This window comes from Vitis vinifera, chromosome 10, assembly GCF_030704535.1.
Source record: "Vitis vinifera cultivar Pinot Noir 40024 chromosome 10, ASM3070453v1".
Classification (NCBI taxonomy): Eukaryota; Viridiplantae; Streptophyta; class Magnoliopsida; order Vitales; family Vitaceae; genus Vitis; species Vitis vinifera.
This window is the reverse complement of record NC_081814.1, coordinates 5,444,248-5,457,931: the sequence shown is the minus strand read 5'-3', so window position 1 is coordinate 5,457,931 and position 13,684 is coordinate 5,444,248. Positions and strand designations below refer to the sequence as shown.

The window sequence follows — 13,684 nt, the reverse complement described above, 5'->3', positions numbered from 1 at the left end:
AAAAACAATAATCAAATAAAAATGAACGTCAATCAAATATTATGAAGTAGATGTTGTCAATACATTAATATTTGCAATAACAAAACATTTCATAGGAGATCCAGTCTATTTTCAAGAAAGACCTTCCGAAACCCTTAATAATCTTAGATGTCAAAAACTTAAAGATTTCAAGTGATATAAAGATATGTTTTTAGTCAAAGTTATATAAATACATGATTGTGGAAGTCATTATTGGAAATGAAAATTTATATTTGGTTTACCCACTTTATTTGCAGAAACTATTAGACAAAGAATAAGAAATATTCATAATGAAATAAATCCCTATAAGTCATTAACATATGGAGAATTAATTACTTTCATCAATAACAAAGGTTTAGCCCTTTGTACATATCTTAAACTAAATAGTCAAATGAAAAAAAAAAACAATATAGTAAAAATAATTAGGAAAATTTTGTTCATATTATGGTCACAATACAATAATAACCCCTTCAAAAAGAAAAAATAAACAAAGTAATATAAAAGGCAAAAAAACCCTCAATAAAGTCAAAATTTCAAAAGAAGTTTCTAAAATTTAATTCTAATAAATCAAAAGCTTCAATAAACCAACTATAAAAAAGAAAACACCCACATGTTATAAATGTGAAAAAACAGGTCATTACTCAAAAGATTGTCAATTATAAAACAATATCAATTCATTAGAAATAAGTGATAAACTCACAAATTTAATGATAGGATTAATAACTGATAAAGAAAATGAAGAATCAATTGAAAATTATGAATCATAATAAGATAATCAAATATTAATAACACAAGAAATATCAAGTGAGGAGTCAAGTCAAGAAGAAGAATCAAATGATCAAAAATATTGTGATGATATTTGTGCATGCTCATATAAATCAATAAATTTGATTTCAAAAAATCAAAAAACTCATTTAAATATTCTTATTCACAATCATTTGCCCCTTATTAATTCAATATATTTCAAATTTGGTATATTAAAGATAAACTCATTAGATCTTTTATTTATGTTTCAAAAGAGGTACTAAATTCTGAATTTTCTATACATATGGAGTAATAACGGATTAAGTTTGAAAAATTTACTCTTCCAGTATTTCCTAAAAGTAATATGTAATTTCGGATTTGTAAAGATATAGAAGGTTTAGACAGATCACAAAAATGCATTTTAGATAACATCTGGAATGCAAAAAGTAATATTTAAAAGTTGGAAGCTTTAAATGCTTTATCTTTTAATTTTAAACGGATAAATGATAATTTAAACATCTTTTTCTAACCATTCAAGTTATGATATGCATTGCATCCCAATTGATACAGGTCTTGAAAGTTTTAATTGTAAGAAAATTGCAGAAAAATCTAAAGCTACATTTTTAAAATATTTTCAAAATTATTTTTCAACACTTTTTGACAAAAGCCTAGAATTTCAAAATTCAAGATTTTCGTTTTTCAAGCAAAAGATTTTGAATTTTCCTCAAGACCTTAGATAGATAATCAGTCAAGAGGCTCAAGCTATATGGGAAGCAAAGAAATAGCATATCATGCAATTTCTTGCTGATTGTAACACTTTTGGAATTATTATTCAAGGAATGAGTTTCACTTGGATTTCTCATTATGACAACACTTATAATGATTGTCCAAATATTGATCATTTGTGGAAGGAAATTTCATTAGAAATGCATGACTGTAAGTGTACTCTTACTTACAGTATTTGCAAAGCCGACATTGACTTAGACAGTTATAAGCCGATAGTCATCAAATTCAATAATGAGTTAATAGAACTAACTCTTTTTCTCCTCATGGATTATGGAGTTCTTTATCAACTAATTTTCGTCCATCCTGATCAAACTGATGGATTTGGAAGAAAGTTAACAGTTTGTGTTTTAAATGTCTTTATCAGAGATTTCAAATCGATTGAACTCATTATCAAAAGCACGCCTCTTGAATGGTTGAATGATGGAGGAGTTTACCCGACTCAACATCATTATTCTCAAAGTCAATAAGAGAAAATATCAATTGTTTGGTACAAAGATCCCTTGGCCCTGTACTAAATCCAGCCTCGAAAAACAAATCAAACATTGGAGGTCAATAATGATTGCAAGAAATTTTGATTATGAGATTTATAGTTCTTCTAACTATAATCTCATTACTAAATACAATATTAAAGAAATCATATCTGCAACTAATTTTCCAGAAGTTCTTTTGTTCCAAACTCAATTTACTTATCTTGTTGATAAGTACAAAAAAGAGTATGTCATTGAAAAAGAAGCTCAACAAAGTTTTGAAAAATATCTCTTAGAAATACTTAGTTAAGAAATATAAATAATCTTTTGTATATTTGTATATTTGTACATTTGTCCCATTGTATTTATCCAGTAAAAAAAATAAAATTGTGAAAAGTATGTAAATAATGAATGGTGAAAAATGTAAAAAACAAAAGTCAAAAAGTCATGAATAGTAGTAAATAGTAGTTTTTGTCTATTACTACAAAATGCAATCAAGGTGGAGTAAGGGAAAATAAAGAGAATTTTTTCTCTTAAGTCATCCGATAAGGAAAAGAAAATTCTTCTCCTTCTCCATACTTCAAGAAACAAGGCCTGAACACGTGGTGACGGATTTAAAAAATTATGAAGAATGAAGACTAAAAAAGACTAAAGTTCGACTTCATCATCTATAAATAGTAAAACTAATTTTCTCACAAGGCAAAACTTTGGAGAGTGAGAAAGAATTGGAAATCCTGATAGCTCAAGAGTGCAAGCATAGTGTTCTAAAAAATTATCTCTCTTGACTTTGTAATTTCCTATTTCAAAAATTCTAGTAATTTGTATTCATCACCCTACTGTCAACAAACTCGTATTCAACAACTATCTGTAATTATGGTATATTTTCAATAAATAATATTTCATATTCAAATATCTGTATTTTTATGATTAAATTTCTATAATAAATTAGACAAAATTAGACAGTAATTATTTATGTTTTTATTCTTGAAGATCATTAAACAAAATTAATATATTGTTTTATGCTTTGAGATCATTAGACATAATTAATTTGTTGTGTGTATGAATTATTATATGTCCTTATTTAAACAAGATAATATTTCTTATATTATATTTGATTTTCATATATACATACTTATCATATATTATTCGATGATAATATATTATTTGTTATATACCATTTCAAATAAACAAATAAGAAATAAAAAGTAGAAAATGGTACTTATAAAGTTTGATACTGTTTTATAAACAAGTAGTTTTTTCATTAATGTATATAATATGAATTTGATTCAAATTCACCGATTTATTAATTTATAACTCTAAACTATTTAAATTATTTTAAATAAAATAATTAATTAAATCGTAGATATCATATGTAATTTAACATGACTATTAAATAAGAATATCTAATCATTAAATAAGTCACATAATAATTTACCTATTTAATAATTTGATAGTATCTAAACTTATATTTTTAACATAATTATTATTGGTGTCGGATTTGGTTAGTCTCTGACATGATATGAACGTGATTTACCAACATAAATTATGACTCATAATCTAGTCCATTGTAAATGATTTTTATTTTTTTCATAAAAGAATATTAAATCTACATAAATAGAAATTCCCAAACAAGAATGGACGGCTAACAAAATACTATAAAAAGCAAACATATCTATTTAAAAAAAAGGAAAGGTGTCCCACAAATGAAAGTTGAAAGATATGAATAAAAATTTATTAGATAGGGGTGAAAAATGATTACAATTGAATTTATTTTTTTAAAATAAAAACATATACAAGACTTCTCTAGAATCATGGTAACGTTGGGAAAGCGTGGGCCCAGAATTGACTAAGAGATTCCGCTTTCAAAAATATTTGCTTTTGGCTCTCTACTGCTCACACCTTTCGCTTCCCAAAAACCAGAGGTTGCTGATTCTTCACTCGCTTAATCTCTCTACAGGGTTAGGGTTTTGTCTTCTGCATCGATCATCCATCAATTCTGCGGGGTTTGTTCTGCTACTGAAACTCTGTACGTAAGCGTGGATTTTGTTTTGTTTTTATGAGAATTTCTCTTGATGTTGTTTTAGGGTTGGAATTCGAGGAGTTTGGTTTGGGTTTTCCGAGAGAAGAGAAAGCTATTGGCTTCAGGCGGGCTTTTAGGATGGGTCATTCGGACTGGGAGAGGTGTGCGCGTGTTTTCATGGGGTTGGTAGTGATTTTATCTGTCCGGATTTCGAGCGGATACACTGACCTGCGCGATGGTAACTACAGTGTTCGCGTTTCCTAATTTTTTTGTTTGGTTTTAGTATGATTTGGTAGCCTGATGCTAGGTTATGTTTTGTTTATGTATCATTGTTATGTTGGGTTTTAGTTTGATGTTTTTGGAATCTGAATTGAAGTAGTGTTTACGTGGAAGTTCAAGGGCACTGTTTTTAGTCCAATCTTTCTTGGCCTGAATGTAACTTGGTTTAGGTTGGTAAATTTCAGTCTAATCTTGGACAGAAGGAAGATTTCTAACTTTTTAACTGGTTGGTGGATCTTTTTAAGGATTTTGTTTCTTCCCAACTGCTTAGCCTAACTAATTGAGAAAGTTGAAATGCTTTTCCTAAAATTTAATAGTTTCACCCAAGTTTCCAAATTTTCAGTTGGGCTTTTGGCCGACCAAATTTGCTCTCAGATTGGCTGTGAAACCCGATGTTTGGTAGACACTCTGACCTAATTTTAAAAACCATGATGCAAGTTTATATTGAATATTTTAATTTTTTGACTGATTCGTTTTTTCTCTTTTGTTTTTTTGTTTTTTTTTCAGTTACTGCAGTAAATAGCTTATATGTTGCTTTAGGCTACCCTCCTCTTCCTGGATGGGTTCCTATTGGAGGAGACCCATGCTTGGATGGTTGGCAAGGCATCCAATGTGTCAATTCAAACATTACGGGATTGTATGTCAGATCATTTTTCAATGGGTTCCTATTTGTTGATGTTTAACAACAAATCTTTTAGTCAAATTTTCTGAGTGGTTTGTATCTACAGAATTCTTAATGGTGCAAATTTGGGAGGAGAATTGAGCGGGAACTTGGATCTTTTTACATCATTGATACAGATGTAAGTGACATTTTCTTGAATGCTTCGAGTCATCTTCATGTTACCATCACATGGATTAGGGGTAAGGTCTATAAGAAAAACATTAATCATTTTGTAGGCCTCCTGTTGGATCTATTAGCTCATACCCTGCTCTTAGTAACAAGCCTCAATCATGTATAGTCATATTGTTCTAAAGCCTAGTCACTGTCAAATTGTTGACTTGACCTAACCAGGACAAGTAGCAGTTGGTTCTATGGAATGATCAAATATCATCCTGGCTGATTTTGGATTTCTTGTTTTTTAGGCAACTTAAGAGTTATCTTATTGATTGCATGATCTCCCTATCATGTGTTCTGCATAGCCAAACTTTCATTTTTCGGACATCATGGGGAACTTGCATTTGTTTATGTTCTTGAAGGCTTCAAATATCCTTTCTATGGATGTATTCATAGTTGTTAAAAACTTACGATACATGATGTGATTCAATGATATGATACATTTTTTTATGGAAATCGACATGTATCACAATTTGTATCTTATTTTAAAATGTATCTTTTTTTTTAAAAATCAATTTATTATTTTTGGTTAAAAGAATTTATTACATTAATTGTTTAAAATATACTAAAAGATTAAAAATTGATTATAAAAAGGAGAAATAAGTAAAATAATCTTATATGAGAGGTTACAGTCTTGTTGTCAAATGTTATAGTATAAGTTAAGGAAGTTTATTTTTACAATGAATATTGAAGAATTTTCATTTGAATGGTTTGAATGTTCATAGTGAAAGTGATGATGATTAGTGAATAAAAATTTATACTTAATATATTAACTTTTTTTATTTCTTTTTTTGGTGGAAAATGAATGATGATGAACCTTAAAAGATGGAACTTTGAAGATGACACATCAAGGGATATATATGTACAATGTGATAAGAGCATATGCCTAGTTAGAATTTGGAACTAAAAATCATAGTTAAAAATTAAAGAAGTTTATTTTTGTGGATTATGTGATGAATCTATATATTAAAGTCATATTTTGTTAATTTGAACTTGTCAAAACTTTAACATTCAATGTTTTGATTTGATATGATAGAGTTTAACTTTTTAGATCCTACTATCTTCCATAAAATTTGGTTATATACTACTCTATACTTCATACTTTAAATAGATATATACACATATACTTATTTTTTCTTTTTATCTTTTACTATATAGAAAAACTTGCGATACATGATACAATATGATACAGGATATAGAAAAATAGAAAAACGATACACGATACGTTTTACGAGTTAACAACTATGGATGTATTGTGATACATTTTGTGCTATTTTTTTAATGCAGGGATCTGAGCAACAACCACATTGGAGGTAGCATTCCATCCAATTTGCCCCCTACGATCATGCAACTGTATGTTTTAACCTCATTTTTATTTTGATATCCGTAATTTATTTAGCTGATCTTAGCATGGTATTTACAAAGTATCCTTATTTAATTACTGCCGTAAATGAGCCACATTTCTTCTCTTGCATGTTGTAGTTTTCTTTCAGATAACCAGTTCAGTGGAAGCATCCCTGTTAATTTGTCTTCTTTTACTCAATTGTCTGCCGTGTAAGTTTTGTTCAACTTCCACCTCTCTTCACAACAAGCTGTTATTTTTTATTGATTTGTTTCTTCATATAAATATTAGTTCTCATTTCCTTCAGGTCATTAAACAATAACCATCTAACAGGAGGAATACCAGATGCCTTTCAGCAGCTTACAAGTTTGATAAATATGTAGGCATTTTCTTAAATCAGCTAGATTTGTCTTTGTGTTTATATTTTTTTATGGCTGTAGTGATGATATATCGTGGTGCAGGGATCTGTCAAGTAACAGTTTGAGTGGTCAACTGCCTCCTTCAATGGGAAATTTGTTAGCTCTTACCACATTGTGCGTAAATTCACTATAAGGTTTCTTGTCCGTAAACATCTTCTATCTCCATGAATTATATGGATTTCTTGGATTTCAGGCACTTGCAGAACAATCAAATTTCTGGAGTCCTTGATGTTTTGCAGGATCTTCTCCTAAACGAACTGTAACCCTCTTGCCTGTTCTGTGCCTTCAATCTTCAATTGAATTCATATTTTCTTAGAAAATTTTACTGCTGGTTATTTTCAAATTACTGTTTGATCAAAACTTCTTGCTTACTTTCTTCCTCACACCTTATTATTCCTTGTTATGTAGGAACATAGAGAACAATCTGTTCTCTGGGCCTATACCAGCGAAGTTGCTGAGTATTCCAAATTTCAGGTGAAGTCACAGGGTTGAGGTGTTTTCTTTTTTAATTTATTTATTTTTGTTTTTTGGTTTCTGATGCCAATGGTTTTTTTTTTACATAAATGCCTTAAATTTGGGAAAAAAATTGTGTAGAATGGGTACTTCTAGTTAACATGATTTTATTTTTTATTATTTTTTTTAAGGTCTGAAACATCTCTCATTTAGCTCTTTCTCTCAAATATAGGTCTTCTCGTTTATTCTTTGGCCTCTAAGTAATTAACTCAGCACATAGAATATTATAAAGCATACAAAGATTCATTTTCCAAAGTAAAAAGATCAAAGCCTGAATGGAAAATGTAGGATGATGATTTTAGTTATGAATATCTTATTCTAACAGGAAATATCAATAGCCTCGATGTAATTTTGCTTTCAGTTGGAACATTTACACGTGCCTTTGACTAATTTTCTCTAATTTTCTCCATCATCTTTGATTGCATGGTATTATTTGTTGGTTTTATGGTTCTTGTGGTAACAGTAGAATCTGCTTTTCAGAAAAGATGGAAACCCATTTAACACCACAATTCTTCCTCCTCCTCCGACTTCACCCCCAACTTCGCCCCCTTCATCAGCTCCAGCTATGCCACCACCATCTCTTGGAATTGCTAACTGGACAGCATCTTCACCTGAAACACTAACTCCTCCAGGATCAAGCAATTTTTTTACAAATAAAAGGATCGTTTGGATATCGATTGCTGGGGTTATACTGCTTGCGGCAATTGCATTAGGACTATGCCTTCTTAAGTCAAGATGCTGTGGAGGCAGGCAAGTGACTTACAAAATGACCAGTAGGGATAAACTGGGTGCTTTTGCAACAAAGAATCCTAAATACAAGGAATATTTGCTACAATCTAATAATCAAATGGAGAAAGGTAACTCTTTTCTCTCTCATCTTTTATTCAAAAACTTTGTAAAACTATCTTTTGTTTCTTGTTACTATCAATATATATATATATATATATATATATATATATATATATATATATATATATATATATTCCTGTTTTTGCTTGACAAACAGTCTTTTGCATTCTTGTAACAGTTACCACAGAGGTAGTTATGGGGCCACAGGATGGATATGGAACAGATCATAGAAAAGTGGGTTTAAGTTCAAAGCCACAGGATGAACAGGAGAGGGATGGGAAGACAATCAATGCAATCTCAAGGCATAAGAAGGATCATAAGATTGACATGACAGAATATGGTGTGAATAACATGCCTCTGCTGCCCTCACCACCACTTCCACCAGTTCTCCCACATAACTCTGTTGATGAGGCCATGGTGAAGCCATCTGTGCCTGCTGGAATGGCTATTAGGAGTCATCCTCTCAAAAGTTTGAGCTCTCAAATTTCTGTAAGCTATTTTTCCGTTGGATTGCTTCAACAGTATACAAATAGCTTTTCTCAAGGAAATCTTATTGGAGAAGGCACACTTGGAAGCGTTTATAGAGCTGAGCTTCCTGATGGAAAGGTAAACATTGTATAGACATAGAATGAACTACTTTTCTTATGGCAGTTATATTGAGTGGCCCTCCTGCTAGATTGCATCCAATACCTTGAGGATTGTGTTTGTCAGTTGTTTTTTTCTCACTCAGTTTTGTAAGAATTCTCTTCACCACTGAGTCAAGGTTAGTGTACCTGCTGCTGAAAACTAATTGATTGTTGTAGGGTGGGGATGGAGGAGGGTAGGATTGTTGGTCAAATGCTTGGTCCTTTTCTTTTCCCTATCCACTTACGCCTAATGTTGAGACCTTTGAATTTATTCCTGTATCTCAATTCTTTACAGCTATTGGCAGTCAAGAAATTACAGCCTGCTGTTTCCAGGCAGCTGAGTGATGATGGATTTCTTAATCTAGTGTCAAGCATCTCTAAACTTCAACATGTCAACGTTGTGAAGCTTGTGGGCTACTGTGCTGAGTATGGACAACGGCTGCTTGTGCATGAATATTGCAGAAATGGGACACTTAATGATGCACTGCACTTGGAGGATGAGATCCACAGCAAACTTTCTTGGAGTGCACGCATCCGGATAGCGTTGGGAGCTGCAAGAGCCCTGGAGTAAGTAGAACAATCAACTCACTAAATCTAGGCATTCAGACTATCTTTTGAGATGGCCACTAATCTTAGGTGTAGGAGGTTTGAAGCATATTATCTTCCTAATTCCTCTTATATATAGGTGAATTGAGAGATGACAGCTGAATGGGAACTTCCAACTCTTTTTTGCATGCTTGTGCAGGTTGTGAGGCTTGTGCCTCCAATGTTTAATAGGTAATTATTTCTTGGAAACTAAGTTCTACCTGTTTTGTTGCAAAGGTATCTGCATGAAGTCTGTCGGCCACTTGTTGTGCACCATAATTTCAAGTCTGCCAATGTTCTCCTTGATGATGAGCTTTCAGTATGTATCTCAGACTGTGGTTTGGCTCCTCTACTATCATCTGGCTCTGCCAATGGGGTAATTCCTTTTCATACATTCTTATGTCTGTTATGACAAGTCACAACATATTTAGCTACTATTTTTTAAGTATGTTATTAAATTAGAGAACCTATAGTTTGATTTTGTGCTTGGTTTAGCTGAGTTAAGGAGACACCAGTTAATTCAAATTCAAGAAGTAAGAAAGTTTTGCATGAAAGTTGTACGCCAAAGAATTCTCAAGAATGGAATTAATGATTTCAATGATGTCAAGGTTCAATACTTTTGGGTGTTTGGAAAGGATTTGGGGTTGGTGATAGTGATCATGTGCCTTTTACTCATCAAAACTTGGTCAGTACTTGTTTTATCTTGCACACAGCCAGGCAGTGACTGTTGTTTGGGTATGATGGTTCCCATTTGGGGACTTTGTGGTAATGGGGAAGTGCTGAAAATATTATGCCTGTTATCAATTTCCATCGAAATTATCAAACTCAAATTTGAAAATTAAACTTGTTGTCTTCCTTCTATTAACTTCATTTTTTGCTTTATGATTATGTAAACTGGAAAATATTTGATAATTTAGAACTGTTGGACAGAATCTTATCTGGTAGTGCATATTTTTCTGCAAAATTGAGGCTCTCCGAAAATTAATTAACTAGATCTAATCCTGAACCTAACTTTCTGTTGGAGGCTTTGTGGACCAATATGTGTGAACCGTATGAGTAATGATTGTCAGTCTACCTATCAAACAAAAAAAAAAAAAAAAAGTAATGATTGTCATTCTAAGCTGCTGAAAGGTAATTAGTCACCAGTAAGTGGGGCACTAGGTTAAGTGGGAACAATTGCATTTGGAAAGGTGAAAAGTAAAATTTATTAAATTACAAGTATATCATAGAATCCATTTAATTTTAGCTACAGGGCTGACCTTTTTTTTTTTTTTTTGTGATTATTAAGCTTTCTGATATTGGACAATTGATTTTCAGTTGACAGGACACCTCCTCTCTGCACAAGGTTATGTTGCTCCTGAACTTGAGTTGGGAAGTTATACTTACCAGAGTGATATCTACTGCTTTGGAGTTGTAATGTTAGAACTCCTCACAGGAAGACGATCTTATGACAGGTTTGCAATCCTATTCAAGAGAATTTTTTGTTTCATTGTAATTCTTTTCAGCTGCATATTCCCAAACAAGCTATTTGTCTTGTCTAAAATTTTGGGTTTCACTACTATGATGTATTCTAATAGACAAAAAAAATATCTAGGTCACGTCCTCGAACGGAGCAATTCCTTGTTAGATGGGCAGCTCCTCAGCTTCATGATATTGATGCATTATCAAGGATGGTCGATCCCTCTCTGAAAGGATCCTATCCTTCCAAGTCTTTATCACACTTTGCCGATATAATTTCCTTATGTCTTCAGGTGAGTCTGTTTTCATTTTCTTTTGATTTGTCTCCTGTGTCATTTTGAGACATGTTTACTAAATAGTTCTTGAAATATCATTTTGGGTGTGCATTACCCAGGCCTCTGAATTCTCTAGATTGATATGCTTGCTTGTGTTGATTGGTAGAACAGAAATTAGTAATCATCGTGAAAAGCACAACTTCCTCTTAGTGTAAAAACCTCTAATAGGGTGGTAAGCACAACTCCCTCTTAGTGTAAAAACCTCTAATAGGGTGGTGTGTGTGAGGGAATTTGGAAAAAGGAATGTTCAGGCACTGGCTCTGAAGACTATTGAGCAATAAATAAATTGCATGTGATTAACTCATCTAAGGTTTTGTGAAAGAATATTTACTAGACAACATTCAAATCTGTGGTGACAACTGTGAAGTAATGATTAAACATCACTGCTTATTGCTTGCATGGTTTGTTTGCAGAGTTGGTGTACCTTTTAAAGAGTATTTCTTTGAAAATGTACATCAATACTCGAACCTAATGTCATCACAGTTTTTGGGTCATATGCCTTTTTAATTTCCCATTGATCAACTGTCAGTTTAATTATTTTATAATATAGCGTGCTTTGTTCTCCTTTTATTACCCTTTCTTTTTTTTTCCCCCCCCCTTTTTGGCACTGCTTTGCCTCATCCAGAGAAAATAAACCAACTTGTATTCTGATCATTTTGCAGCCTGAGCCAGAATTCAGGCCACCAATGTCTGAAATTGTCCAGGATCTCCTATACATGATTGAGAAAGAACCCCAAAATTGGGGAAAGAACTGAAGTAGGAAATGATCACAATGCTAAAGAATGGTGAGCATGTAGCAGTCACAAGTTTCTGGGGCCAAATCCCAGATGATGATGTGATTTTTCAACGTAAAGTGTCATAATATCTTTTTTGAGGTTCAGCAGCCACAAAACAGAGGTTGTTTTCTATTCATGCCCATTAAAAATTGATGGGCCTGTCAAGTGTCAGTGTTTTGTATGCTAACTCAATTTCTTTCAATTTCATGCTTAGTATTGATTATTTCCTTCTAATGCAATTTTTTGGTGTAAAATATGATACATCAACTTCATGTCCAATGTAAATATAACCCAGTTCTATATTAATTTGTTTAGATTCATGAAGTTTACTTGGGGTGGTGTTTTTCTAGAGCTCACTTTTGTGAAATGCTCTGAGTGCAGCTAACTTGCCAGCTTGAAAGCTTGTCAGACTAGCCTCGGGAAAAATCAGGATTACAATCAATTTCCATATCTTTTCTGTTGTTTTTCTTTCCTGTTGTGATCATAGGGCATCTCATTTTCTTTACCCCATTTTAACTTTGTCCTTTGCCGTGTAGTTTCTGACCCATTTTAGCATCTCTATTTTGTGGGACGTTCATTTCTCTTTTCCTTACAGTGATTAAAGCACATGTGAACTCTTCTTTTACCCATTCATACCCTTTTTCCTTTTTAAAATTTGTCCTCTCACTTTCATAATTCAGTATCCAGACAATGAATGTGAAGTCGCGACAAAGAAGGAGCCTATCTTCCCCACATGAATCACTGCAATAAAAAAAAGACATAAAAAGGGAAATAAAATTGTTTCTTAAATAGTTAAAGCAAGATACTGAGAACTAGGAGATCCTTCCTTTAGCTCCCTTGTCATTTATGTTCTCCCTTTTCAATTCACTTTGTAGCTTAAATTCAACTATAAATAACTAAATATACTTAACCCATAGCTTAAGATTAGTATCGCTAGCCTAACTATAAATCTCGTTTGTATTTTTATATCTTAATCCCGTTCGTTTATATTATCATCAAATTATTTAGATTTTATAATATAAATTTAACGAACCTAAAATTCAATTAGGTAATGTCACATGTATTCATGCATGACCATCCTCTCTATAAATGTGTGCTGCCGAGACATTCCCTAATCCTGAGACACAATCTGTCTGTAGACGCCACCAACCCCACCACCGCCACAACACGCCTCGAGGCGCTTGACTGGTTCTTGCAGTGGGAATAGGATAATGCATTGATGTTTAGACCAGGGCCTCAGAGGACAAATTTTAATGATCATGTATAATATTTTTCTAGCATGGTCCCTACGCAATGGTGAGGCGTGAATTTAAAATTTGTTCCACAAGAAACCAAGAGGTCTGGTCAGTAAAATGTCATGTAATGTCTGGTCATCACATCTTTCATTTTCTTATCTTCGGTTACAACCAACGAACAAGACGTTCTCATGCAAATCTGGTCTTAAACTAACGTATACTCCAAAAGGGTTTACACCCAATTACGATTGGGTTCATTTTTTTTAAGGCTATTTTTTAGGAAATCCAGAATGGAAGTAATTATTGTAAAGGGTATGACGTGGAAATGAGTGGACGTATTTATAATTATACTAAGCTTTAAAAAAATTTGAATTTTATTTTTGATTTTTGTCCGCGT

At 32.4% G+C, this 13,684-nt stretch overlaps 1 protein-coding gene across 5 annotated transcripts; it reads left to right on the top strand.

Moving 5' to 3' along the window:
• The first annotated feature begins 3,831 nt into the window (after window positions 1–3,831).
• LOC100247008 (protein STRUBBELIG-RECEPTOR FAMILY 1) lies at window positions 3,832–12,381 on the top strand. Of its 5 annotated transcripts, XM_059739940.1 has the most exons (18): window positions 4,182–4,273; window positions 4,500–4,540; window positions 4,658–4,713; window positions 4,822–4,951; window positions 5,043–5,114; window positions 6,437–6,502; window positions 6,632–6,703; window positions 6,799–6,870; window positions 6,953–7,024; window positions 7,104–7,169; window positions 7,319–7,384; window positions 7,904–8,280; window positions 8,451–8,878; window positions 9,194–9,465; window positions 9,721–9,859; window positions 10,801–10,937; window positions 11,078–11,234; window positions 11,939–12,381. In XM_059739940.1, exons 3-18 carry the CDS (start codon window positions 4,707–4,709, stop codon window positions 12,029–12,031), a joined length of 2,226 nt encoding a protein of 741 aa, XP_059595923.1. In that variant the 5' UTR covers window positions 4,182–4,273; window positions 4,500–4,540; window positions 4,658–4,706; the 3' UTR covers window positions 12,032–12,381. The 5 variants fall into 5 exon arrangements, with proteins under 5 accessions (XP_059595921.1, XP_059595920.1, XP_059595924.1 ...); XM_059739938.1 differs by lacking the exons at window positions 4,500–4,540; window positions 4,658–4,713 and adding an exon at window positions 3,832–4,018 and having other exon boundaries at window positions 4,100–4,273; XM_059739937.1 differs by lacking the exons at window positions 4,500–4,540; window positions 4,658–4,713 and adding an exon at window positions 3,861–3,973 and having other exon boundaries at window positions 4,100–4,273.
• Window positions 12,382–13,684: the final 1,303 nt, after the last annotated feature.